The sequence below is a fragment of the Scyliorhinus canicula genome, chromosome 6, assembly GCF_902713615.1.
Source record: "Scyliorhinus canicula chromosome 6, sScyCan1.1, whole genome shotgun sequence".
In the NCBI taxonomy this organism is placed as follows: domain Eukaryota; kingdom Metazoa; phylum Chordata; class Chondrichthyes; order Carcharhiniformes; family Scyliorhinidae; genus Scyliorhinus; species Scyliorhinus canicula.
Window position 1 is genome coordinate 8,021,857 of NC_052151.1, and position 27,155 is coordinate 8,049,011.

At 47.2% G+C, this 27,155-nt stretch overlaps 1 protein-coding gene across 1 annotated transcript in view; it reads left to right on the top strand.

The window, feature by feature from the left end:
• LOC119966923 (dynein heavy chain 8, axonemal-like) overlaps positions 1-27,155 on the top strand; it is a 1,786,259-nt gene that overhangs the window by 393,172 nt on the left and 1,365,932 nt on the right. The window contains exon 14 of the mRNA XM_038798881.1: positions 26,280-26,356. Coding sequence (XP_038654809.1) covers positions 26,280-26,356 — 77 coding nt within the window. The remainder of the gene's footprint in view (positions 1-26,279; positions 26,357-27,155) is intronic.

Here is a 27,155-nt window from a genome sequence, read left to right on the forward strand (position 1 = left end):
GCAGGATGGGCCCGGGGACTGCCAGGCAGGTCGGGAGCGGGGTCCCTGAGGAAGACTTCCTGGGGAAAACAAGGACCTGGATTTCTTGTATAGAACAGGGGCGTCTGCCTTGAACGCCTCAGATCTTCCCTTCAGTAGGGAGTCAATCTCACGGTTGAGCCATGGTTTCCAGTTGGGGAATGTACGTACTGCTTTCTTTGGCACGCAGTCGTCCACACATTTGCTGATGAAGTCTGTGACGGTGGTGGCATACTCATTTAAGTTAGTGGCTGAGTTCTTAAATATGGACCAATCCACTGTTTCTAAGCAGTCACGTAAGAGCTCTTCTGTCTCCTCGGACCAGCACTGCACAACCTTCTTAGCTGGATTCTCCCGCTTGAGTTTCTGCTTGTAAGCCGGGAGAAGGAGCACCGTCTTATGGTCTGATTTCCCAAAATGCGGTTGGGGGATGGAACGGTAGGCGCCCTTGATTTTTGAGTAGCAGTGGTCAAGAGTTTTGTCGCCCCTGGTGGGGCAGGAGATGTGCTGGTGGAATTTTGGCAATACACTCTTGAGGTTGGCCTTGCTGAGATCTCCGGCCACAATGAACAAGGACTCCGGGTGTTCTGTTTCGTAGTTGTTTATGACTGTGTACAGTTCATCCAGCGAACTTCCTCACTTCTGCCTGGGGTGGGATGTAGACCGCTGTGATAATCCTGGATACATTTGTGGGTGGAGGCTTGCGAGATCCCAGAGGACTCATGGAAAGCTGTAGAAATTGAGCACAGCGGTCATTTCCACAGCCACTGGAAGCGGATGCCCTTTGACTCCCCTGGCACAAACTCCTGCAGAAGGTGGCATTTCCCTCCTTCCTCTCTCTTGCCTATAAGCAACAAGGCAGACAGCAAGGTCATAGAATTATAGACTCACAGAAAAATTACAGCAGAGGCTATTCGGCTCATCTTGCCCATGCTAGCCATGGATACACAATGCCCTTTCTAATCCCACCTTCCTGTGCCCAGGCCCGAGCCCTGTAGCTTAGAGCTCTTAAGGTGTTGATCCAGGTATTTTTCAAAAGAGTTTGGGGTCTCTGCCTACACCACCAAGCTTCCAGACACCCGCTACCCTCTGTGTAAAAAAGTTCTTCCTCATCTTTCCTCTACACCTCTGCCACTTATCTTGAATCTATGTCTCCTGGTTCTAGAATTCTCCACCAAGGGAGACAATTCCATCTAGTCTACTCTATCTCTTCCCCTCATAATTTTGTACATCTCAGTTAAGTCACCCATCAGCCTTCATTGTTCCAAGGAAAATAACCCCAACCTATCCAATCCCTCCTTGTAGCCACACTTTTATAGCCCTGGAAACATTCTTGTAAACATCCTCTGCACTCTCCCAAGAGCAATAACATCATTCTTGTAATGTGGCAACCAGAACTTCACAAAATATTCCAGTTGTGTCAGGGGCATGGGAACCAATGCAGGAAGTCAGGAGGGTAGTAAAGAGAGGATAGAAACAAACGTCAGTAAGGAGAATAGTGGAAGGCAGAGAAACAGATTGAACTGCATTTATTTCAATGCAAGAGGCCTAATGGGCAAGGCAGATAAACTCAGGGGATAGGTATGTGGGACTGGGGTATTATAGCTATTACTAAAACATGGCTAAAGGAGGGGCAGGGCTGGCAGCTCAATGTTCTGGGGTACAGATGCTATAGGAAAGATAGACCAGGAGATAGGAGGGGAGAGGGAGTTGTGTTTTTGATTAGGGACAACATCACGGCAGTACAGAGAGAATATCTCCAGGAGTTCGTCCATTGAGACTATATGGGTTTAACTGAAAAATAAGAAGGGTGAGATCATTTTGATAGGATGGTACTATCGGCCCCCAAATAATCAGTGGGAAATCAAGAAGCAAATATGTAAGGAGATTACAGATAGCTGCCGGAGAAATAGGGTGGTAATAGGAGGGGATTTTAACTTTCCCAACGTTAACTGGGACAGCCATAGCACTAAGGGTTTGGGTGAAGAGAAATTTGTCGAGTGGCCCGACGAGAGAGGGGGCAAAACCTGACCTCTTCTTGGGGAATAAGAAAGGGCAGGTGACAGAAGTGTTAGTGAGGGATGAGTTTGGGACCAGTGACCATAATTCCATTAGTTTTAAGATAGCTATGGAGAATGATAGGTCTGGAAAGTTAAACTTCTAAATTGGGGCAAGGCCAATTTCAATGGTATTAGGCGGGAACTTTCAAAAGCTGATTGGACGAGCCTGTTTACAGGCAAGTGGACAGCTGGTAAATGGGAAGCTTTCAAAAGGGTGTTAACTTGGGTTCAGGGTGAGCACATTCCTCTTAGAGTGAAGCGTAAGGCTGGTAGACGTATGGAACCCTGGATGACTCTGGATATTGAGGCCATGGTCAAAAGGAAGAAGGAGGCATATGCCATGCATAGGCAGCTGGAATCAAGTGGATCCCTTAAAGAGTATAGGGCTTGTCGAAGTAGAGTTAAGAGAGAAATCAGGATGGCAAAAAGGGGACATGAGATTGTCTTGGCTGATAAAGCAAAGGAAAATCCAAAGAGCTTTTACAGATACATAAAGGACAAAAGAGTGACTATGGAGAGAGTAGGGCCTCTTAAGGATGAACAAGGTCATCTGTGCAAATCCACAATGGATGGGAGAGGTCTTAAATGAATATTTCCCATCAGTATTTACTGTTGAGAAAGGCATGAATGTTAGGGAAATTGGGGGAAATAAAAAGTGATGTCTTGAGGAGTGTGCATATTACAAAGAAAGAAGTGCTGGAAGTAATAAAACGCATCAAGATAGATAAATGAAATGAAAATTGAAAATGAATAAGAATCGCTTATTGTCACAAGTAGGCTTCAATGAAGTTACTGTGAAAAGCCCCCAGTTGCCACAGTCTGGCGCCTGTTCGGGGAGGCTGGTATGGGAATTGAACCATGCTGCTGGCCTGCATTGGTTTGCTTTAAAGGCCAGTTATTTAGCCCAGTGTGCTAAATCAGCCCCTAAATTGCCGGGACCTGATTAAATGAATCCCAGGATGGTGTGGGATACTATGGAGGAAAGTGCCAGCCTCCGAGGTGAGATATTTGAATCATTGACAGCCACGGGAGAGGTGCCTGAAGGCTGGAGGATAGCAAATGTTGTGACCTTGTTTAAGAAGGGCTGTAGGTATAAACCTGGGTACTATAGACCCGCCTTACATCTGTCGTGGGTAAGAAATGAAATGAAAATTGCTTATTGTCACAAGTGGGCTTCAATGAAGTTACTGTGAAAAGCCCCTAGTCGCCACATTCCGGCGCCTGTTCGGGGAGGCTGGTATGGGAATTGAACCGTGCTGCTGGCCTACCTTGGTCTGCTTTCAAAGCCAGCGATTTAGCCCAGTGTGCTAAACCAGCCTATACCAGAAGGTATACTGAGGGGCAGGATTTGCAGGCATTTAGACAGGCAAGGGCAAATTAGGGAAATTCATCATGGCTTTGTAAGGGGAAAATCATGTAGTAGCCAAGAAGGTACATGAGGGCAGTGCGGTCGTCGTTGTCTACATGGACTTTAGCAACATGGACTTTGACAAGGTACCGCATGGTAGGTTGTTGCAAAAGGTGAAATCTCATGGAATCCAAGGCGAGGTAGCCAGTTGGATATAAAATTGGCTTGGTGACCTAAGCCAAAAGGTGATTGTGGAGGGTTGTTTTTCAAATTGGAGGCCTGTGACCAGCGGTGTGCCTCAGGGATAGGTGCTGGGTCCACTGTTAATTGTTACATATATAAATTATTTGGATGAGAATGTAGAAGGCATGGTCAGTAAGTTTGAAGATGACACCAAGATTGGTGGCATAGTGGATAGTGAAGGAGGTTATATAAGATTGCAACAGGATCTTGACCAATTGGGCCAGTGGGCCAATGAAAAGCAGATGGAGTTTAATTTGGATAAATGTGAAGTGATGCAATTTGGTAGGTCAAATCAGGCCAGGACCTACTCAGTTAATGGTAGGGAGTTGGGGTGAGTTACAGAACAAAGAAATCTAGGAGTACAAATTTCACAGCTCCTTGAAGGTGGAGTCACAAGTGAACAGGGTGGTGAAGAAGGCATTCAACATGCTAGGTTTCATTGGTCAGAATATTGAATAAATGAGTTTGGACGTCTTGTTGAAGTTGTACAAGACATTAGTAAGACCACACATGGAATACTGTTCTTGTTAAAGGAAGGATATTCCTATTATAGGAAGGATATTGTTAAACTAAAAAGAGTGCCATGATGTGGAGATGCCGGCGTTGGACTGGGGTGAGCACAGTAAGAAGTCTTACAACACCAGGTTAAAGTCCAACAGGTTTGTTTCAAACACGAGCTTTCGGAGCGCAGCTCCTTCCTCAGGTGAATGGCGAGGTATGTTCCAGAAACATTTATATAGACAAAGTCAGAGATGCTGGACAATGCTTGGAATGCGAGCATTTGCAGGTAATCAAATCATTATAGATCCAGGGAGAGGGATAATCGCAGGTTAAAGAGGTGTGAATTGTCTCAAGCCAGAACAGTTGGTAGGATTTTGCAAGTCCAGGCCAGATGGTGGGGGGTGGATGTAATGCGACATGAATCCAAGATCCCTGTTGAGGCCACACTCAAGCGTGCGGAACTTTGCTATAAGTTTTTGCTCGGCAATTCTGCGTTTTTGCGTGTCCTGAAGACCGCCTTGGAGAACGCTTACCCGGAGATCAGAGGCTGAATGCCCTTGACTGCTGAAGTGTTCCCCGACTGGAAGGGAACATTCCTGCCTGGTGATTGTCGCACGATGCCTGTTCATTCGTTGTCGCAGTGTCTGCATGGTCTCGCCAATGTACCACGCTTCAGGACATCCTTTCCTGCAGCATATGAGGTAGACTACATTGGTCGAGTCGCACGAATATGTGCCGCGTCACAAGGCAGCCCCGAACGTCACCCAAGTACAAAGCAACGCCATCCGCGCTCTCAAAACCAACCGCAACATCGTCATCAAACCAGCAGACAAAGGAGGGGCCACCGTCATACTGAATAGAACGGACTACTGCAAAGAAGTATACCGACAACTCAACAACCAGGAACACTACAGACAGTTACCCGCAGATCCAACCAAGGAACACATCCGCCAACTCAACAGACTGATCAGGACCTTGTAAGAAGTTGTAAGACTTCTTACTAAAAAGAGTGCAGAAGAGATTTACGAGGATGCTACCAGGACTTTATGGTCTGAGTTATAAGGAGAGGCTGGATAGGCTGGGACTTTTTTCCCTGGAGCATAGGAGATTTAGGGTTGATCTTATAGAGGTCTACAAAATAATGAGCATAAATAAGGTAGATAGTCAACATCTTTTCCCTAAGGTAGAGGAGTCTAGAACTAGAGAGCATAGACTTAAGGTGACAGGTGAGAGATACAAAAGAGACCAGAGGGGAAATTTCTTCACACAGAGGGTGGTGAGCATTTGGAATGGGCTACCAGAGGCGGTGGTAGAGACGGGTACGATTTTGTCCTTTTAAAAGCAATTAGACAGTTACATGGGTAGAGTGGGTTAGAGGGATAAAAGCCAAATGCAGGCAAGTGGGACTAACTTAGTGATAGACACTGGGCGGCATGGACAAGCTGGGCCGAATGGCCTATATCCATGCTGTAAACATCTGTGACTCACCAGTGTTTTATACAATTTCAACATTACATCCTTACTTTTATATACTATACCTTGGCCAATGAAGGAGATCATTCCATATGCTTTCTAAACATCCTTGTGTACTTGAACTACTGCCTTTAGGGACCTGTACTTGTATGAAAAGATCTCTCATTTCATCTCTCCTTCTTAGCATATTCCCATTTATTGTGTACTCCCTATAACTGTTTGACCTCCCTCAATGCTTGACCTCACACTTCCCTACATTAAATTCCATCTGCCACTTTACCACCCACTTCACCAATCATCTATATTGTTTTAGAGATTATAGCTATCCTCTACACTGTCCACCATTCAGCCAATCTTTGTATTGCCTGTATTGTCCAAATTGTTAAATATATAACACAAACAGTAAGGATCCCAACACCGAACCCTGTGGAACACCACTTGAAATAACTTTCCAATTACAAGGGCAGCCATCAACCATTACCCGTTGTTTCCTGTTACTATGCCAATTTTTAATCCAATTTTCCACTTGTCCTGTATCCCATGGGCTTCCACTTTGTTGACCAGTCTGCCATGTGGGACTGTGTCAAATACCTTGCTAGAATTCATGTACGCCACATCCACTGCACTACCTCCATCAAGCCTTATTGTCACTTCCTCAAATAATTCAATCAAATTTCCTTTTACAAATCCCCGCTGATTATCCCTGACTAGTCCATGCCTTTCTGTGTGACAGTTAATCCTATCTTACTTATTTGCTCACCACTGAAGTAAGACTAACTGGCCAATAATTGTTTGGCATTTCCTTCAATCCCTTTTTAAATAATGACACCACGTTTGCATCTCTCCAGTCCTCTGGCACCTCTCCCGTATCTAGTGAGGATTAGATAGAACATACAGTGCAGAAGGAGGCCATTCGGCCCATCGAGTCTGCACTGACCCACTTTAAGCCCTCACTTCCACCCTATCCCCGTAACCTAATAACCCCTCCTAACCTTTTTTTTGGACACTAAGGGGAATTTAGCATGGCCAATCCACCTAACCTGCACATCTTTAGACTGTGGGAGGATATCTGAGCACCCGGAGGAAACCCGCAGACACGGGGAGAACGTGCAGACTCCGAACAGACAGTGACCCAGTGGGAAATTGAACCTGGGACCCTGGCGCTGTGACACCACAGTGCTAGTCACTTGTGCTACCGTGCTGCCCATTGGAAAATCATCCTCAGAGCATCTGCTATTTCCTCCCTGACCTACTTTCGTGGCCTCACAATCAATCCATCTGACCCTAATGATTTATCAACTTTCAAGGATTTGAACCCTTCGAATAGTTCCTCTCTTTAGGATTATCCAATGCAGTATCTCACAGTGTTTCTCCTGGATTACAGTAGGGCGGCACGGTAGCACAATGGGTAGCACTGTCGCTGCACAGCACCACGGTTTCAAGTTCAATTCCTGGCTTAGGTCACTGTCTGTGTGGAGTCTACACTTTCTTCCTGTGTCTGCGTGAGTTTCCTCTGGGTGCTCCGGTTTCCTGCCAGAAGTCCCGAAATACATGCTGTTAGGTGAATTGGATATTCTGAATTCTCCCTTTTTGTACCAGAACAGGCGCCAGAATGTAGTGACGAGGGGCTTTTCACAGTAACTTCATTGCAGTGTTAATATTAGCCTATTTGTAACAAGAAAGATTATTATATCATCTACATCATCCATTTCCTTTGTAAACACGGAGACAAAATATCAATTTAAAACCCTTCCCATAGCCTCTGTATCTACTCACAAGTTCCTTTCTTCATCACTGATAGGTCCCACTTTTTCCTTAACTAACTATTTTATGTGTATATTCGGAACAAGAGGGTAGCTAGAGAAAGAGTTGGTCCACTCAAAGACAAACGAGGGAAATTATGCATAGAACCAAAGGAAATAGGGGAGATCCTTAATGAGTATTTTGCATTGCTAGTCACAAAGGAGAGGGACACATTGATTGATGGTGTCTCAGAGAGTTATGTAAATACTTTAGAACAGGTCGTTATTAAGACGGAGGAAGTGTTAGGTGTGTTAAAAAGCATTAAGGTAATCAACTCCCCAGGGCCAGATGACATCGATCCCTGATTACTGGGGGAGACAAGATATAAAATCACTGGGCCTTTAACAGAAACCTTTGTTTCCTCATTGGCCACAGGTGAGACAATTGGAGGATAGCCAATGGTGTGGCGTTATTTAAGAAGGGTAGCAAGGATAACCAGGGTAATTATAGGCAAATGATCTTGACGTCAGTGATAGTTAAATTGTTGGAAATGATTCTCAGAGACCCTGGCCGGGATTCTCCGAAAATCCAGCCAAGTGTTGACGTCAGCATCAACGGGCCTCCTGGCCCAGCAACTCTCCTTTTTTTCGGGGGCTAGCATGGTGCTGGAGTGCTGTGCGCTGCTCCGGTGCCAAAAGGCGACCCTGCACGGCTGGCACATGTCCGCTATTTCGCACCACGGCCATCTCCGCGCCGGCGCATGCGCGTGGTTGCCATCTCCACGCCGCCACAGAGCAAAATGTCAGGGACCTAACAACCGGCCCGCGCAGAACGAGGTAGGCGAGGTAGGCCCCCTCCAGATCGCGGTCGCCCACCGATCGGAAGCCCCCATGGAGGCCCCCCCTGAATAAGAACCCTCCGCTCCCTCCCCCACCAGGACACCACAGCGGCCGCAGGTCTGAGCTCCCGCCAGGTGGTACCAGGTTTGAACCACGCTGCGGGGCCTGTTTAAGCAGCCCCCGACCGTCACTGCCCCGACCACGTGGGCGTGATTGACGGCGATTCTCTGATCGCCGGAGAATCAGCGGCTCGGCGTCGGAGCAGCGTGACGGGAATTCTCTGACCCGTCGCAGGCTCGGAGAATCCCGGCCAGGATTTATGCACATTTGGAAGTGAATGGTGTCATTAGTGACAAACAGCGTGGTTTTGTACAAAGGAGGTCATATCTCAGTAATTTAATTGAGTTTTGTGACGAGGTGACAAAATGATTGACGAGGGAAGTGCTGTGGATGTTATCTACGTGGACTTTAGTAAAGCATTTGGCAAGGTCCCTCATGGCAGGCTGGTGCAAATGATTAAATCACACATGTTGTGTTGGCCTACATGGGCATACATGGTCAACACCACCTCCTGCTCCTGCATGCGTTGGATCCCTCCAACTTCACCTGCAGTTGCTGGATGCTCGCCGACTGCATCTCCACAATCAATGTGACTGCCCGTTCCAGAAGCCTAAAACCCATCTGGACGGCAGCTAGTCCTTGGGGTCAGCCTGCCCTCCGACCGTCTGCCCCCTTGAGAGTTCCTACCTCTACCTCCGTACCGGAGCATGTGTATGGTGTGCACCAGCCTCTTTACAAAGGTGACCAGCCGAGGTGAGTATCTCTGGAATAGTGGAGGGTATTGGAGACAGCTGTGATGGCAAGTCAGTGTGATCCCCGGACCCGAACTCTGGGGTGTCTCGGAATGTGGGTCAATTCTTGTCGGTGCCATCTCTGTCGGTCACTTCCTCGTCGTGGTCGACACCTGAGGTTCTGGCTGCGGCTGGTGTTGGGTTGGGGGGGGGGTTGCGGGGGACATTAGAAGGGCTTGCCCCATCACCAGCAGCTCCTGCAAGATACAGGGAAAGATGCATGATTGCATCACTGGCAAGGGCGCGGGGGGGGAATGGTGGTGGTGGGGGGTGGGATAATGGGCATGTGTTGGGGAAGGGGAGAGGGAGTAGGGGTGGTGGTGATGGAGCACGGGTGTGGGGATGGTGGTAGGTGTGAAATGGGGTGGTATTGGGGGGGGGGGTGGATAACACACATGCCATGGGGAACCGCAATTCAGCGGTGTCTCACTTCCTCGCCTGATGCCATCTTCCGCCCCGATGATTGCCCTTTCTTCGAGCCTACCTACTACATCCAGTGCCCTCTGTTCTGCTGTGATGAGATTCCGCAGGTCTGGCAGTCCCCCTCCAAGCTTCTACCGCTCCTGATGGTTATGAGCGACCTTCTCCTGTGGGGGTGGGGGGAACACAGAAAATGCACAGTGTTATATAGTCCAACGCATGCAGCCAAGGGGTGGGTAGTTGGTGGCTTCAGTGGCCTAATTCTGCTCCTATGTCTTTTGGCCTATGTCTTATGAAAAGGTTTAGAGGAAGCGGAATTCTTAAAATGAATCCAGGAGAGGTTTTTAAGCCAGCATGTAGAAGGTCCTACAAGAGACAGGGCGGTCCTGGACTTGCTTTTTGGCAACAAAGCCTGGCAAGTATCAATGGGGGAGCATTTTTCAGACAGTGATCATAACTCTGAGAGATTCAAAATTGTTATAGAAAAGGACAAGGATGGGCCTGTGATCAAAGTTCTAAACTGGGGGAAGGTCGATTTTAATAAGATCATATATGATTTGGACTGGGAGAAAACACATTTAGGTAAATCTGTGACAGAACAGTGGGAGGCATTCAAGAAGGAAATAAGGAGTCTAGGGCCAACATGTTCCAATCAAGAAAATGGGTGTGACCAACAAATCCAGTGAACCCTGGATATTGAAGGATATACAGAATTGGATCAGGAGAAAAAAGGAGGCTTATGGCAGATATCGAGGGCCCAAAGCAGCAGAAACCCTGGAGGCGAATAAAATGACAGGGAACCTAAAAATAAGTTTAGGAGAGCAAAGAGGGGACATGAAAGGATATCGGCAGATAAATAAAATTAAAATCCTAAGTTGTTTTACAAGGGTAAAAGGATAACCGGGAAAAGAGTAGGGTCCTTTAACGGCCATAGTTGGAACACGTTACCAATGTCCCCCAGTTTCACCCACATATTTCCCCCTGGTTATTCTCTTCCCATTGATATACCTGATGCGGAGATGCTGGCGTTGGACTGGGGTGAGCACAGTAAGAAGCCTTACAATACCAGTTTAAAGTCCAACAGGTGTGTTTCAAACACTAGCTTTCGGAGCACTGCTCCTTCCTCAGGTGAAATAATTTTCACCTGAGGGAGGAGCAGTGCTCCGAAAGCTAGTGTTTGAAACACACCTGTTGGACTTTAAACTGGTATGTAAGATTTCTTACACCTACTTTTATCAGCCAGAGCTTTCTCATACCTCTCTTTGCTCTCTTAATTGATTTCTTGAACTTCATCCTACATTTTCTGTACTCCATTAATGCCTCTGCAGATTTGCTCCCCTTATACATTCTTATTAAAAGCCTCTCTTTTACTTCTCATCATATCTTGAATATCTCTATCATCTATGGTTCTCTGGGTTTGTTACACCTTCCTATTACTCTAGTCACAAGTAGGCCTACATTAATACTGCAATGAAGTTACCGTGAAAAGCCCCTAGTCACCACTTTCCGGCACCTGTTCGGGTACATGGAGGGAGAACTCAAAATGTCCAAATTACCTAACAGCACGTCTTTCGGGACTTGCGGGAGGAAACCGGTGCTATTCTCCTATTCCTGTATTCACTAGCATGCGGCACTGGGAGTAATCCAGAGATCACAACCTGAGAGGTTCTGCTCTTTCGTCAATTGCTTAACGACCTGAATTCTTGATTAAATACCTCATCCCTCCTTCTACCTCTGTCAATGGTACCAACATGTACCATGACCTCTGCCTTATTACCCTCCCCCTTTAGAATGCCCTGCAGCCATTCAGTGACATCCCGGACCCTGGTACTAGGGAGGCAACACATCATCCTGGAATCTTTTTCATGACCACAGAAGCACCTACCTGTGCCCCTGACTATGCAGTCCCATATGACTATTGCTCTTCTGTGCTTTGACCCTCCCCTCTGAACAACAGAGCCAGCCGTGGTGCCATGGCTCTGGCCGTTACTGTTATTTTCCACCGATAGGTCATTCCCCCGAACAGTATCCAAAATGGTAGAGTTGTTAGAGAGGGGCGCAGCCACAGAGATTCCTGCACTGACTACTTGCCCCTTCTTGCGGTCACCCACCTGTCTGCCTGCACCTTGGGTGTGACCACATCTTTATACCTCCTGTCTCCTGATGACTTTACGTCATCTGCATGTTCTTAAGTGCATCCAACTGCTGCTCCAACTGAATCAAGCAGTCTGTGAGGAGCTGCCATTGGATAGTGGACAGCACGGTAGCATGGTGGTTAGCATAAATGCTTCACAGCTCCAGGGTCCCATTTTCGGTTCCCGGCTGGGTCACTGTCTGTGCGGAGTCTGCACATCCTCCCCGTGTGTGCGTGGGTTTCCTCCGGGTGCTCCGGTTTCCTCCCACAGTCCAAAGATGTGTGGGTTAGGTGGATTGGCCATGCTAAATTGCCCGTAGTGTCCTTAAAAAAAGTAAGGTTGGGGGGGGGGGGGGGGGGTTGTTGGGTTACGGGTATAAGGTGGATACGTGGGGTTGAGTAGGGTGATCATTGCTCGGCACAACATCGAGGGCCGAAGGGCCTGTTCTGTGCTGTACTGTTCTATGTTCTATATCCCAGACTGTTGATTGAGGCAAAAGAGGAAATAGCAGGGGTGCTGGAAATAACTTTCCATTCCTCTCTGGCCACAGGAAGGTTGCCGGGGGATTGGAGGATAGCCGATGTGGTAACATTTTTCAAGAAGGAAGAAAGGGAGAAATCAGGAAGCTACAGGCCAGTTAGTCTAACCTCAGTTGTTGGGAAAATATTGGAAGCGAGTCCCTGTGACAGAATTTGGGGGTGCAGTGGCAGAGTGATATTGTTGCCAGATTAGTAATCCAGAGGATAATGATCTGGGGTCATGGGTTCAAATCCCACCACGGCAGGTGATGGAATTAAAAAAAACTCAATAAAATATCTGGAATTAAATGACCATGAACCCTTGTCGATTGTTGTAAAAGCCCATCTGGTTCACTAATGCCCTTCAGGGAATAAAATCTGCCATCCTTTCCTGGTCTGGCCTACATGTGACTCGAGACCCGCAATAATATGGTTGACTCTGAAATGCCCTCTGAAATGACTCAGCAAGCCACTCAGTTGTATTCTTGATTGATTGATTTATTGCCTCATGTACCGAAGTACAGGGGAAAGCATTTTTCTGCGACATAAGAAATGGACACAACACATACACAGTAAACAAAAAAGAATAATAGATGCTTACAGCGAATGTGAAGAAGCATGAAGTACATCGACAAATAAGTAATTGGTTATAGTATGGAACAAGGGCCAAACAAAGCAAATATGACATGAGCATGAGCAGCATATGGCATCGTGAATAGTTTTCTTACAGGGAACAGGTCAGTCTAGGGAAGAGTCGTTGAGGAGTCAAGTAGCTGTGGGGAAGAAGCTGTTCCTATGTCTGGATGTAAGTGTTTTCAGACTTCTGTATCTTCTGCTGATGGAAGGGTCTGGAAGTCAGCAAAGCCTGGGTGTGAGGGGTCTCTAACAATGCTGTCTGACTTCGGCAGCGGGAGGTGTAGACAGAATCAATAGGAGGGTGGTAAGCTTGTGTGATGCGTTGGGCTGAGTTCATCACACTCTGCATTTTCTTGTGATGTTGGGAACGAGCAGTTGCCATACCAAGCTGTGATGCAGCCAGATAGGATGCTCTGTATTGCATATCTGTGGAAGTCTGTGAGAGTCAATGCAGAAATGCCAAATTTCCTTAACTTCCGTAAGGTAGAGACGTTGGGCTTTCTTGCCTGTTGCATCAACATGAGTTGACCATGACAGACTGTTGGTGATGGTGACTCCCAGGAACAGCACGGTAGCACAATGGTTAGCACAGTTGTTTCACAGCTCCAGGATCCCAGGTTTGGCTCCCAGCTTGCATCACTGTCTGTGTGGAGTCTGAACATTCTCCCCGTGTCTGAGTGGGTTTCTTCCGGGAGCTCCGATTTCCTCCCACAGTCCAAAGATGTGCATGTTAGGTGGCTTGGCTATCCAAAGATGTGCAGGTTAGGTGGCTTTACTATCTGTGGTGAATAATAAACACTAATAATCCACACTGTATTGTACAACATGTGTTGAGCCTGTACCTTGTACTAGATCATGTGTAGTTGCGCGACTCAACCCATAGGGGGATATGAGGAGCTTGTACTGGGCTCCACCCTTGGCTCCACCCATGGCTCCTCCCCCTAACCGGAAGTATAAAGGTTGCTGTTGTGAGCCTGCCTGCCAGTTCATCTAGAGTTCATCTCGTTACAGGCAGGCTCTGTTGCAAGACAATTAAAACCACTGTTCGCTTCTAACCACGTGTCGCGTGAATTGATGATCTCATCAATATCCAAAGATGTGCAGGTTAGGTGGATTGGCCATTCTACATTGCCCCCAGTTTCCAAAAAGGTTGGTGGGGTTACTGGGTTAAGGGGATAAGTTGAAAGTGTGGGCTTAAATGGGGTGCTCTTTCCAAGGGCCGGTGCAGACTCAATGGGATGAATGGCCTCCTTCTGCACTGTAAATTCTATGATTCTATGAACTTAAAGCTATCGACCAACTTCACTTCAGAGCCATCGATGTAGATGGGGGCGTGTGTCACACTACGCTTCCTGAAGTCTATGATCAATTCCTTGGTTTTGCTGACATTTAGAGAGAGGTTGTTTTCAGTACACCATGCAACCAAGCGATTTATTTCCCTTCTGTTGTTTGATTCATTGTTGTTTGAGATACAACCCACCACAGTGCATCATCTGCAAACTGAAAAATAGAATTGGAGTTAAATCTTGCCACACAGCTGTGTGTGTATAGGGAGTACAGTAGAGGACTGAGCGCACATCCTTGCGGGGCCCCAGTGTTGAGGACATCCAGCAGAGGGCAGCAGAGCAGAGCTACCGATCAGCTGTTCTGGGGAAATTTGCATACGTGCAGTGCGGTCAGCCTAATTTGAAGGTGTACCTGCGAAGGAGACCCGAGGAGTTTGAGTGAAGGCAAGCTTCCAGCAAAGGGCAGCAGAGAATAGCTACTGATCAGCTGTTCTGGGGAAATTTGCATACGTGCAGTGCGGTCAGCCTAATTTGAAGGTGTACCTGCGAAGGAAACCCGAGGAGTTTGAGTGAAGGCAAGCATCCAGCAGAGGGCAGCAGAGCAGAGCTATTGATCAGCTGTTCTGGGGACATTTGCATACGTGCAGTGCGGTCAGCCTAATTTGAAGGTGTACCTGCGAAGGAGACCTGAGAAGTTTGAGTGAAGGCAAGCATCCAGCAGAGGGCAGCAGAGCAGAGCTATTGATCAGCTGTTCTGGGGACATTTGTATACGTGCAGTGCGGTCAGCCTAATTTGAAGGTGTACCTGCGAAGGCAACCCGAGGAGTTTGAGTGAAGGCAAGTATCCAGCAGAGGGCAGCAGAGCAGAGCTATTGATCAGCTGTTCTGGGGAAATTTGCATACGTGCAGTGCGGTCAGCCTAATTTGAAGGTGTACCTGCGAAGGAGACCCGAGGAGTTTGAGTGAAGGCAAGCATCCAGCAGAGGGCAGCAGAGCAGAGCTATTGATCAGCTGTTCTGGGGAAATTTGCATACGTGCAGTGCGGTCAGCCTAATTTGAAGGTGGTTTGTGGAGGGGCTGTTGTCAAGTGACAGTTAAACCTTAAAACTTCGTGAGTGTTTCCCACCCTACCTCCTCCTCTAACCAAAAAAAAGACCCACGGTTGTTGGGAAGCGGGAGCAGGGGCCTGTCGTGAAGGTGAGTGAGTGCCTTTAAATTTGCTTACCTTTCAGCGGGAGCAGGGTTTGAGGGAATATCAGGTAAGCTCTTCCTTTCTTTTTCTTGTTTTTTTTTTAAATCTAGAGGTGATGTCAGGGAAGGCAGCACAATGCTCCTCCTGCAGAATGTTTGAGGTGAGGGACGGCGTCAGTGTCCCTGCTGATTTCATCTGTGGGAAGTGCACCCAACTCCAGCTCCTCAAAAACTGTGTTAGGGACCTGGAGCTTGAGCTGGATGAACTTCGGATCATTCGGGAGGCAGAGGGGGTCATAGATAGAAGCTTCAGGGAGGTAGTTACGCCAAAGAATAAAGATAGATGGGTGACGGTGAGAGGGGCTGGGGGTAAGCAGTCAGTACAGGGATCCCCTGTGGTCGTTCCCCTTAGTAACAAGTATACCGTTTTGGATACTTGTGGGGGGGACGACTTACCAGGGGTAAGCCATGGGGTACGGGCCTCTGGCACGGAGTCTGTCCCTGTTGCTCAGAAGGGAAGGGGGGAAAGGAGTAGAACATTAGTAATTGGGGACTCAATAGTCAGGGGCACAGATAGGAGTTTTTGTGGGAGCGTGAGAGACTCATGTTTGGTATGTTGCCTCCCAGGTGCAAGGGTACGTGATGTCTCGGATCGTGTTTTCCGGGTCCTTAAGGGGGAGGGGGAGCAGCCCCAAGTCGTAGTCCACATTGGCACTAACTACATAGGTAGGAAAGGGGACAAGGTTGTCAGGCAGGCCTTTAGGGAGCTAGGATGGAAGCTCAGAGTGAGAACAAACAGAGTTGTTATCTCTGGGTTGTTGCCCGTGTCACGTGATAGTGAGACGAGGAATAGAGAGAGAGAGCAATTAAACACGTGGCTACAGGGATGGTGCAGGTGGGACGGATTCAGATTTCTGGATAACTGGGGCTCTTTCTGGGGAAGGTGGGACCTCTATAGACAGATGGTCTGCATCTGAACCTGAGGGGCACCAATATCCTGGGGGGGAGATTTGTTAGTGTTCTTTGGGGGGGTTTAAACTAATTCAGCAGGGGCATGGGAACCTGGATTGTAGTTTTGGGGTGCGGGAGATTGAGAGTATAGAGGTCAGGAGCACAGATTTGACTTCGCAGGAGGGTGCCAGTGTTCAGGTAGGTGGTTTGAAGTGTGTCTACTTCAATGCCAGGAGTATACGAAATAAGGTAGGGGAACTGGCAGCATGGGTTGGTACCTGGGACTTCGATGTTGTGGCCATTTCAGAGACATGGATAGAGCAGGGACAGGAATGGTTGTTGCAGGTTCCGGGGTTTAGGTGTTTTAGTAAGCTCAGAGAAGGGGGCAAAAGAGGGGGAGGTGTGGCGCTGCTAGTCAAGGACAGTATTACGGTGGCGGAAATGATGCTAGATGGGGACTCTTCTTCCGAGGTAGTATGGGCTGAGGTTAGAAACAGGAAAGGAGAGGTCACCCTGTTGGGAGTTTTCTATAGGCCACCTAATAGTTCTAGGGATGTAGAGGAAAGGATGGTGAAGATGATTCTGGAAAAGAGCGAAAGTAACAGGGTAGTTGTTATGGGAGACTTTAACTTTCCAAATATTGACTGGAAAAGATATTGGGCGCAATTCTCTGCACTCACGACGGTGCGGAGAATAGCGGGGTGCGTAAATTTTTACGGCCACACTAGTCTGATGCCCTCCCGCTATTCTCCCCCCCCCCCCCCACGCCCGACTCCCGACACGAATCGCTGCCGCCGTTTTTTTACGGCCAGCAGCGATTCTCAGCTGGCCGATGGGCCGAAGTCCAAGCCCTTTACGGCTGTTTTTGCGAACGGCAAACACACCTGGTCTGGCCGTTCGTAAAAACGGCCGTAAAGTCCCGATTTTGAAAACCATGGCACCGATTGGCACGGCAGTACCACGGCCGTGCCAAGGGTGCCATGGGCCCGCGATCGGTGGGCACCGATCGCGGGCAGCGGGTCCGATTCCCGCGCACTCTTTGTCCTTCCGCCGCCCCGCAGTATCCATTCGCGGGGCGGCTGAGGGGCATCCCGGCCCGCGCATGCGCGGGTTTCGCGCAAATGCGCGATGACGTCATCCGCGCATGCGCGGGTTAGAGTCTTCCAATCTGCGCATGCGCGGCTGATGTCATGTGACGCGTCAGCCGGCGCAAACTCTGGCAAGTGGGCTTAACGAAATTCGTTAAGCCCGCGATGCCGGAGTTCACGGCCGCGGCATACTAGCCCCGACTGGGGACCAGAATTGGTTCCCGGTCGGGGAGGGGGAGGCTGGCGTCAAACCCGCCCGGATTTGACGCCAGCCTTACGATTTCTCCCTGTCTGGGAGAATCGCGCCCATAGTTCGAGTACATTAGATGGGTCGTTCTTTGTACAATGTGTGCAGGAGGGTTTCCTGACACAATATGTTGACAGGCCAACAATAGGCGAGGCCACATTGGATTTGGTTTTGGGTAATGAACCAGGCCAGGTGTTAGATCTGGAGGTAGGTGAGCACTTTGGAAACAGTGACCACAATTCGGTGACCTTTACGTTAGTGATGGAAAGGGATAAGTATACCCCGCAGGGCAAGAGTTATAGCTGGGGGAAGGGCAATTATGATGCCATTAGACATGACTTAGGATGTGTAGGTTGGAGAAGTAGGCTGCAAGGGTTGGGCACACTGGATATGTGGAGCTTGTTCAAGGAACAGCTATTGTGTGTTCTTGATAAGTGCATACCAGTCAGGCAGGGAGGAAGGGGTAGAGCAAGGGAACCGTGGTTTACCAAAGAAGTGGAATCTCTTGTTAAGAGGAAGAAGGAGGCCTATGTGAAGATGAGGCGTGAAGTTTCAGTTGGGGCGCTTGATAGTTACAAGGAAGCGAGGAAGGATCTAAAGAGAGAACTAAGACGAGCAAGGAGGGGACATGAGAAGTCTTTGGCATGTAGGGTCAAGGAAAACCCAAAAGCTTTCTATAGGTATGTCAGGAATAAAAGAATGACTAGGTTAGAGTAGGGCCAGTCAAGGACAGTGGTGGGAAGTTGTGTGTGGAGGCTGAGGAGATAAGCGAGATACTAAATGAATACTTTTCGTCAGTATTCACTCAAGAAAAAGATAATATTGTGGAGGAGAATGCTGAGACCCAGGCTATTAGAATAGATGGCATTGAGGTGCGTAGGGAAGAAGTGTTGGCAATTCTGGACAAGGTGAAAATAGATACGTCCCCGGGGCCTGATGGGATTTATCCTAGGATTTTCTGGGAAGCCAGGGAAGAGATTGCTGAGCCTTTAGCTTTGATTTTTATGTTATCATTGGCTACAGGAATAGTGCCAGAGGACTGGAGGGTAGCAAATGTGGTCCCTTTGTTCAAGAAGGGGAGTAGCGATAACCCCGGTAACTATAGGCCGGTGAGCCTCACGTCTGTTGTGGGTAAAGTCTTGGAGAGGATTATAAGAGATACGATTTATAATCATCTAGATAGGAATAATATGATTAGGGATAGTCAGCATGGTTTTGTGAAGGGTAGGTCATGCCTCACAAACCTTATCGAGTTCTTTGAGAAGGTGACTGAACAGGTAGACGAGGGTAGAGCAGTTGATGTGGTGTATATGGATTTCAGTAAAGCGTTTGATAAGGTTCCCCACGGTCGGCTATTGCAGAAAATACGGAGGCTGGGGATTGAGGGTGATTTAGAGATGTGGATCAGAAATTGGCTAGTTGAAAGAAGACAGAGGGTGGTGGTTGATGGCAAATGTTCAGAATGGAGTTCAGTTACGAGTGGCGTACCACAAGGATCTGTTCTGGGGCCGTTGCTGTTTGTCATTTTTATAAATGATCTAGAGGAGGGCACAGAAGGTTGGGTGAGTAAATTTGCAGATGACACTAAAGTCGGTGGAGTTGTAGACAGTGTGGAAGGATGTTGCAGATTACAGAGGGACATAGATAAGCTGCAGAGCTGGGCTGAGAGGTGGCAAATGGAGTTTAATGTAGAGAAGTGTGAGGTGATTCACTTTGGAAAGAATAACAGGAATGCGGAATATTTGGCTAATGGTAAAATTCGTGGTAGTGTGGATGAGCAGAGGGATCTCGGTGTCCATGTACATAGATCCCTGAAAGTTGCCACCCAGGTTGATAGGGTTGTGAAGAAGGCCTATGGTATGTTGGCCTTTATTGGTAGAGGGATTGAGTTCCGGAGCCATGAGGTCATGTTGCAGCTGTACAAAACTCTGGTACGGCCGCATTTGGAGTATTGCGTACAGTTCTGGTCGCCACATTATAGGAAGGACGTGGAAGCTTTGGAACGGGTGCAGAGGAGATTTGCCAGGATGTTGCTTGGTATGGAGGGAAAATCTTATGAGGAAAGGCTGATGGACTTGAGGTTGCTTTCGTTCGAGAGAAGAAGGTTAAGAGGTGACTTAATAGAGGCATACAAAATGATCAGAGGGTTAGATAGGGTGGACAGTGAGAGCCTTCTCCCGCGGATGGAGGTGGCTAGCACGAGGGGACATAGCCATAAATTGAGGGGTAATAGATATAGGACAGAGGTCAGAGGTAGGTTCTTTACGCAAAGAGTGGTGAGGCCGTGGAATGCCCTACCTGCAACAGTAGTGAACTCGCCAACATTGAGGGCATTTAAAAGTTTATTGGATAAGCATATGGATAATGGCATAGTGTAGGTTAGATGGCCTTTAGTTTTTGACTTCCCATGTCGGTGCAACATCGTGGGCCGAAGGGCCTGTACTGCGCTGTATCGTTCTATGTTCTATGTTCTATGTGTAGACTCCGCACAGACAGTGACCCAAGCCGGAATCGAACCTGGGACCCTGGAGCTGTGAAGCAATTGTGCTATCCAAAATGCTACCAGCTGCCATATTTCTTATGAAGATGTCGGTGAATACAGTCACGAGCTGGTCTGCGCAGGGTCTGAGTTCTCGCCCAGGGACTCCGTTGGGGCCTGTCATTTTCTGCGAGCTCACTTTTAAGAAGGGAGCTCTTACCTCTGAGGCTGTAATAGTGGGTGTGGATGTGTCCAGGGCTGTTGGGGCAGGTGGCACTGAGGTATTGGTCGATTGTTCAACCGCTAAGAAAACACCCGGCATCGAACCTGCACTGGAAACAGCAAACGGCTGAGCCTGCAAAGTTCTCCTGACTAACATCTGAGTGCTTGTGCCAAAGTTTGGAGAGCTGTCTCACAGACACATTAAGTAACAGGCTGACATAGTCATACTCATAGAACTTACAGACAATGCCCCAGACACCACTATCACCATTCCTGGATAGCTTCTGTCTTACTGGATGGACAGACAGGTGGCGGCACAGTGGTGTACAGTCAGGAGAGAATTTCCCTGGGAGTCCTCAACATCAACTCTGGACCCCATGGAGTCTCAATGGCTTCAGGTTAAACAAGGGCAAAGAAACCTCCTGCTGATTACTATGTACCGGCCACCATCAGCTGATGATTCAGTACTCCTCCATGTTGAACACTACTTGGAGGAGTGGTGGCCCCTTGGAGGAGGGTCTTCAATGTTCATCACCAAGAGTGGCTCGGTAGTACCACCACAGTCCAAGCTGGTTGTGTCCTAAAGGACATAGCTGCTCAAATGGGACTGCTTCATGTAGTGAAGGAACCAGCAAGAGGAAAACCCTACTTGACCTCATCCTCACCAATCTGTCTGCGAGAGATGCATCTGCCCATTGCAGTATTGGTATAAATGACCAGTGTACAGTCTTTGTGGAGACAAAGTCCTGCCTTCACATTGAGGATGCCCTCCATCATGTTGTGTGGCACTGCCATTATGCTAAATGGGATAGACCTTGAACAGATCTAGCAACTCAACACTGGGCATCCATGAGGCCACAATCTGACTGTAATATCCCTGTCATGTGAGTCTCCCTTTAAGAAATGATTAGTCTCTTATCGTGTGACTTGTAGCACATTGGGCTGTAGCTGTGAGGTGAAAGGGGGTTTCAGTTTCAGTTTGACTGCCTCGGACTGCAGAAGGAGAAATAGGTGTCTTCCCTGTTTGTCTCTATTTCCATTTTAAAAGCTGTTCCAGTAATAAGTCATAAGATTTGGGGGGGGGGGGGGGGGGTTGTTTAAATATATATAACAAAAGACTCTGCTCCCATGCCCACATGTCTGTCCTTGGCCTTCTGCAATGTTCCAGTGAAGATCAACGCAAACTGGAGGAACAACATCTCATCTTCCGGTTAGGTACGCTACAGCCTTCCGGTCTCAACATCGAATTCAACAACTTCACATGATTAGCTCTGCCCCACCTCAACCTATTTGTTTTCATCCCATTTCATTTCAACTGTCTCTTACCATTTTTTTCTTTCTTGTCTTTCTTAATATATCTTTTAAAACCTCCCCAATCATATCCACCTTTCCTTACCCCTTCTCCTCTTTGCTTCCCCCTTCCCCTCCGCCCACTTCTCCATCTGTCACAGTTCACACTCTGATGTTAGTTGCTCTGCTGTTTGACCTCTCACACCTTTAGATCTCTCTGGGGACTGCCATGAACCCTCTTTCCCCTTGGTTTCTGTGACTATTAGCATCCCGTTTCCCTGGGCTTCTGTGGCTATGACTCATCTTTGATTCTCACTCCACAGTATAAATATTTCCCACTTTCTCTGTCTGTTAGCTTTGACAAAGAGCCATTGATCACGAAAAGTTAGCTCTTTTCTCTCCCTACAGATGCTGCCAGACCTGCTGAGATTTTCCAGCATTTTCTCTTTCGTTCTTAGAATAAACTTGTTTGATTAAAGTGTCTAGGAAGTCTGATGAGTCACACCTGCAGTGAAGGCTTTTGTGCTCATCCCAGCCAAATTCAACATACAGTTTGCAGGTCAGGTGAACTTCATAATGCACTGTGGAGTTTCTAAGCCGTGGCCCATAACATCCCCCACTCAACCATTACCACCAAGTCAGGGGATCAACCATGGTTCAAAGGGCAGCATGATAGCACAGTGGGAACCACTGTTGCTTCACAGCTCCAGGGTCCCTAGTTCTATTCCCGGCTTGTGTGACTGTGTGGAGTCTGCACGTTCTCCCCGTGTCTGCGTGGGTTTCCTCCGGCTGCTCCAGTTTCCTCCCACAAGTCCCAAAAGAAGTGCTGTTAGGTGAATTGGACATTCTAAATTCTCCCTCTGTGTATCCGAACAGGTGCCGGAATGTGACTAGGGACTTTTCACAGTAACTTCATTGCAGTGTTAATGTATGTCTACTTGTGAAAATAAAGATTATTATTATGAAGAGTGCAGGAGAGCATGCCAGGAGCAACATCACACATGCCAACAAATGAGCTGTCAACCTGGTGAAGCTGCAACATAGGAATACTTGTGTGGCAAACAGCATAAGCAGCAAGTAATAGACAGAGCGAAGCGATTCCACAACAAACAAAAGAGATCTAACCTCTGCAGTTCTGCCACATCCAGCCGTGAATGGTGGTGAACAACTAAACAGCTCACTGGAGGAGGAGATGTCACAAATATCCCCATCCTCCATGATGGAGAAGCCCAGTATATCTGTACAAAATGCAAGACTGAAACATTCACAGCAATCTTCAGCCAGAAGCATCGAGTGGACGATCCATCTTGCTCTACTCTGGAGGTCCCCGCTGTCACAGCCTCACAGCTGTCAGTCATCAGCCAGCACTATTCACTCCATGTGATATAAACACGTCAAGGACTGCAGCGGTTCAAGAAGGGAACTCATCACCACCTTCTGAAGGGCAACGAGAGATTCTTACAACACCAGGTTAAAGTCCAACAGGTTTGTTTCAAACACTAGCTTTCGGAGCACTGCTCCTTCCTCAGGTGAATCAGGTGAAGGAGCAGTGCTCCGAAAGCGAGTGTTTGAATCAAACCTGTTGGACTTTAACCTGGTGTTGTATGACTTCTTACTGTGCTCACCCCAGTCCAATGCCGGCATCTCCACATCACAACTAGGGATGGGCATTGAATGCTGTACTAACTAACAGTCCTTGATGTGTACTAACCATCGAAGCCCACAAATTTTCTTATCCATTTAGAATAGCTTCTTATCCATTTAGAATACTGTGAGCAATTTTGGGCCCCATACCTCAGGAAGGACATACTGGCACTGGAGCGGGTCCAGCGAAGATTCACACGGATGATCCCAGGAATGGTAGGCCTAACATACGATGAACGTCTGAGGATCGTGGGATTATATTCATTGGAGTTTAGGAGGTTGAGGGGAGATCTAATAGAAACGTACAAGATAATGAATGGCTTGGATAGGATGGACGTAGGGAAGTTGTTTCCATTAGCAGGGGAGACTAGGACGCGGGGGCACAGCCTTAGAATAAAAGGGAGTCACTTTAGAACAGAGATGAGGAGAAATTTCTTCAGCCAGAGAGTGGTAGGTCTGTGGAATTCATTGCCACAGAGGGCGGTGGAGGCCGGGACATTGAGTGTCTTTAAGACAGAAATTGATAAATTCTTGATTTCTCGAGGAATTAAGGGCTATGGGGAGAGAGCGGGTAAATGGAGTTGAAATCAACCATGATTGAATGGTGGAGTGGACTCGATGGGCCGAATGGCCTTACTTCCACTCCTATGTCTTATGGTCTTATCCAAATAACCCCATAAATGAATAAATAAATAAATCGGCATTTGGAGAGGCAGGGATTAATCAAGAACAGTCAGCATCGTTTTGTGAAGGGCAGGTCATGTCTGACCAGTTTGACTGAATTTTTCGAAAAGGTGACCAGGTTTGTAGGTGAGGGAAATGCATTTAACATAGTCTACTTTGACTTCAGCAAGGCCTGTCCCACATGGGAGGCTGATTGCGAAAGTAAGAGTCCATGGGATCCAAGGAAATTTGGCAAATTTGATCCATTCAAATTCAAAGCCGGCTGAATGGCAGGAAGTAGAAGGTGATGGTTGAGGGGTGTTTTTCTGATTAGAAGCCTTCATCCAGTGTGGTCCCACAGGGATCATGTTGGCACCCATGCTGTTGGTGGTTTATATAAATGATTCAGAAATGCATATAGGAGGGTTGATCAGTAAGTTTGCGGATGATATAAAATTGGTGGGGTGGTAATTAATGAGGAAGATAGCATTAGAGTACAGGAGGATATCGATGGGCTGGTCAGATGGGCTGATCAGTGGCAAATGGAATTCAATCCAGAAAAGTGTGAAGTGATGCACTTGGGCAGGACAAACAAGGCAAGAGGATACATGATAAACAATAGGATCCTGGAATGCCCCAACTATCTGAGGGAAGTTGGTGTGCATGTTCGCTGGTCTCTTAAGGCAGTGTTTTTCAAACATTTCTGCCCGGACCCATTTTTACCGACTGGTGACCGACCTTCGCAACCCACGCCTGTTGACCATCGCAGCTCATGTTGGCCGACCTCCGCGACCCACGCTGGTCGAACTTCGCTACTCATGCTGGTCGAGCTTCATGACCCATCATTTTCACTTATCTTTGATGTGACCGGTGAGCCTGCTTGGTCCTCAGGATCTCACTTGCTGCATTCAATGTTACATTTCTGATAATGACTTCAGCTGATGATTTAAGATCTCACTGCACCCGTTGAAAAGAATAAAGAGGTCTGTGCTCAAACTCACTATGCTTAGTGTTCACATGTTTTTGAAGGTTTTAAACTTTAATTTGCCTGTGCTTGCCTGCATATAACACTCATGAACTTTGAATCCTGATTTGCAGTGGCACAATTAATAGCCCATCCTCAAGTTAGCATATTTATGCTGCTTTGTTCCTGATTTCAGCTTCTTCTTCATGGGTTGTTCATTAGAAGCCCAGGAGATCACGTCAGCACTGCTGGCAGCTGCAAAATGGAGAAATCTCACCTGTGCCCTGAACAGGTGACGTCAGTGTGACCTGCTCTCATTTCATTTCATTTTCATTTCTCTGCCGCCCCTCCAGGCAGGATGACTCCAGCATTTAAAAAAAAAATCTGCTCCTTGGTCAGCGTGCTGACGTCAGGAGGAAGCTCTGGGCCTACATACTGCTGAGGAGGCATGCATTCGCGGAATGGCCAGCATTCTGAAAGCCGGTCGTGGGCAGCATTTTTAAAAGCCGATAACGCCATTTGTCTGGATTTCTGTGGTTCATCCTCTGTGTGTGGGAAAAACATTGTCACCCCTTCGTTTTGCTGGTTCTGCTCATGTCTTTGGTGAGGAAAGTACCGGCATTAATATCTTCTTCTTCTTCTTTCCTGTCTATAAGTGGGAAAAATGATAGTGAGATCAGCAGGCATCATGTTCCTGACACCCTCCACACTACAGCATCAATGCGAGAAACTTGCCACTTTGCACTTGCCTCTGAAAGACCACACTGCATCCATTCATTACCTCAATCTGCCTCATAGCCCACTGACTCATTCCCTTACCACAACATGCCATCCTTACTTCGCATGCTGATTTGACAAGATTTCACATTACACTGACACCGCACCACATGACCAAGTGCAACAGCGTTGGCCATTTTACTGAGCTCTCATCTTAGGGACAGGTATTGTGCTAAGCTTCACCCTCAGGGCATGCGCTCAACCTGGTCTTTGTGGGACACTTGTCAATACAAACCTCAGCACACAGTCAAGGGGTATGAATGCTCTCCTTGTGCATTGTGCCATTGCCAACTTTCTAAGGGGATATTGTTGCTTGCCTCGCTGGGCAATGATACAGGCTCACCATGGCAATCATCGATTTTAGAAGTCTGTGCACCAAGGGTTAAATGCTGCCAGACCTGTTGAGTATTTACAGCACTTCTGTTTTTTTTTTCAGTTCTGTTGAAGCTCAAACCATCCATTTTGAACAGGTACTTGTATCCCAGAGCCGATTCCAATGTCCCAACTTCATCCTGCATCATCCTTCAAGCCAGGCATCGACTCTCACTATCTTCTTAGTTTTATTCATATATAAATATTTTGAGATAAATCATTGCAGTTTGTATATTGCAACTCTAAAATACTTTCTATAAATCTTTTCAGGAACGAATATTATTCTAACCGGTGACTTATTTTCTGTTTCAATATTTCAGAACTTGCTCAATGATTTCATGAATGGCTGCTTTATTCAAATTATTTCTTCACGGCATGCTTTACAACTTTTGAACAGGTAGGTAATGAGTCAAATATTTTGTTAGTGTCACAAATTAATTTTGGAAAGGATTGTTTTCCATTTCCAAATGTGCTAGTTTAAATTTTATATGACCCAGAGCTACAAATGTAGTCTGTTAGTCTGTATTTTCACACACACAAAAAAATAATTTAGCTGCAATGGACCAAATTCCCTGTAATGTGGGATAGTAAATATCAGGTAATATTAAGGCAAATTAATCATTAAATACAATGGCATTTTATTATTTCTTGCAAAACTGAGGAACTCCAACCAAATCCGTAAAAATCGGATTTTAATAATAATAATAATAATAATCGCTTATTGTCACAAGTAGGCTTCAGTGAAGTTACTGTGAAAAGCCTCTATAGATTTCAGGAGTAAATTATGATAAATTTATGCATCAGTAGTTAAAACAGAGTTGCTTTGGATGGCCGCCATTTTTGTTTTTGAATTTTTTGGGCTTGGTGTTTTGTCAGGCTCACCATCATCACAAACAGTTATTTTCTCAAGGATTTGGACTGTGGGAGCAATTTAACGGAAAACAAAAAAAAAGAATCCCGTTGTGGGCGTGTTTAGCGGGGAGTTTCCCGGCACTTGCTGTACCATGAAATACCACTCTATTAAACAAGAGTCTGTTCTTACTTCGAGCCTCGGTGAGGAAGGCCCCATCACTTACCTTCATTGCCTGCACTGAGGAGCTCAGCTCGCCAGTGCATGAATGATAGAATCATATAATTTACAGAGGAGAAGGAGGCCTTTCGGCCCACCGAGTCTGCACCGGACCTTGGAAAGAGCA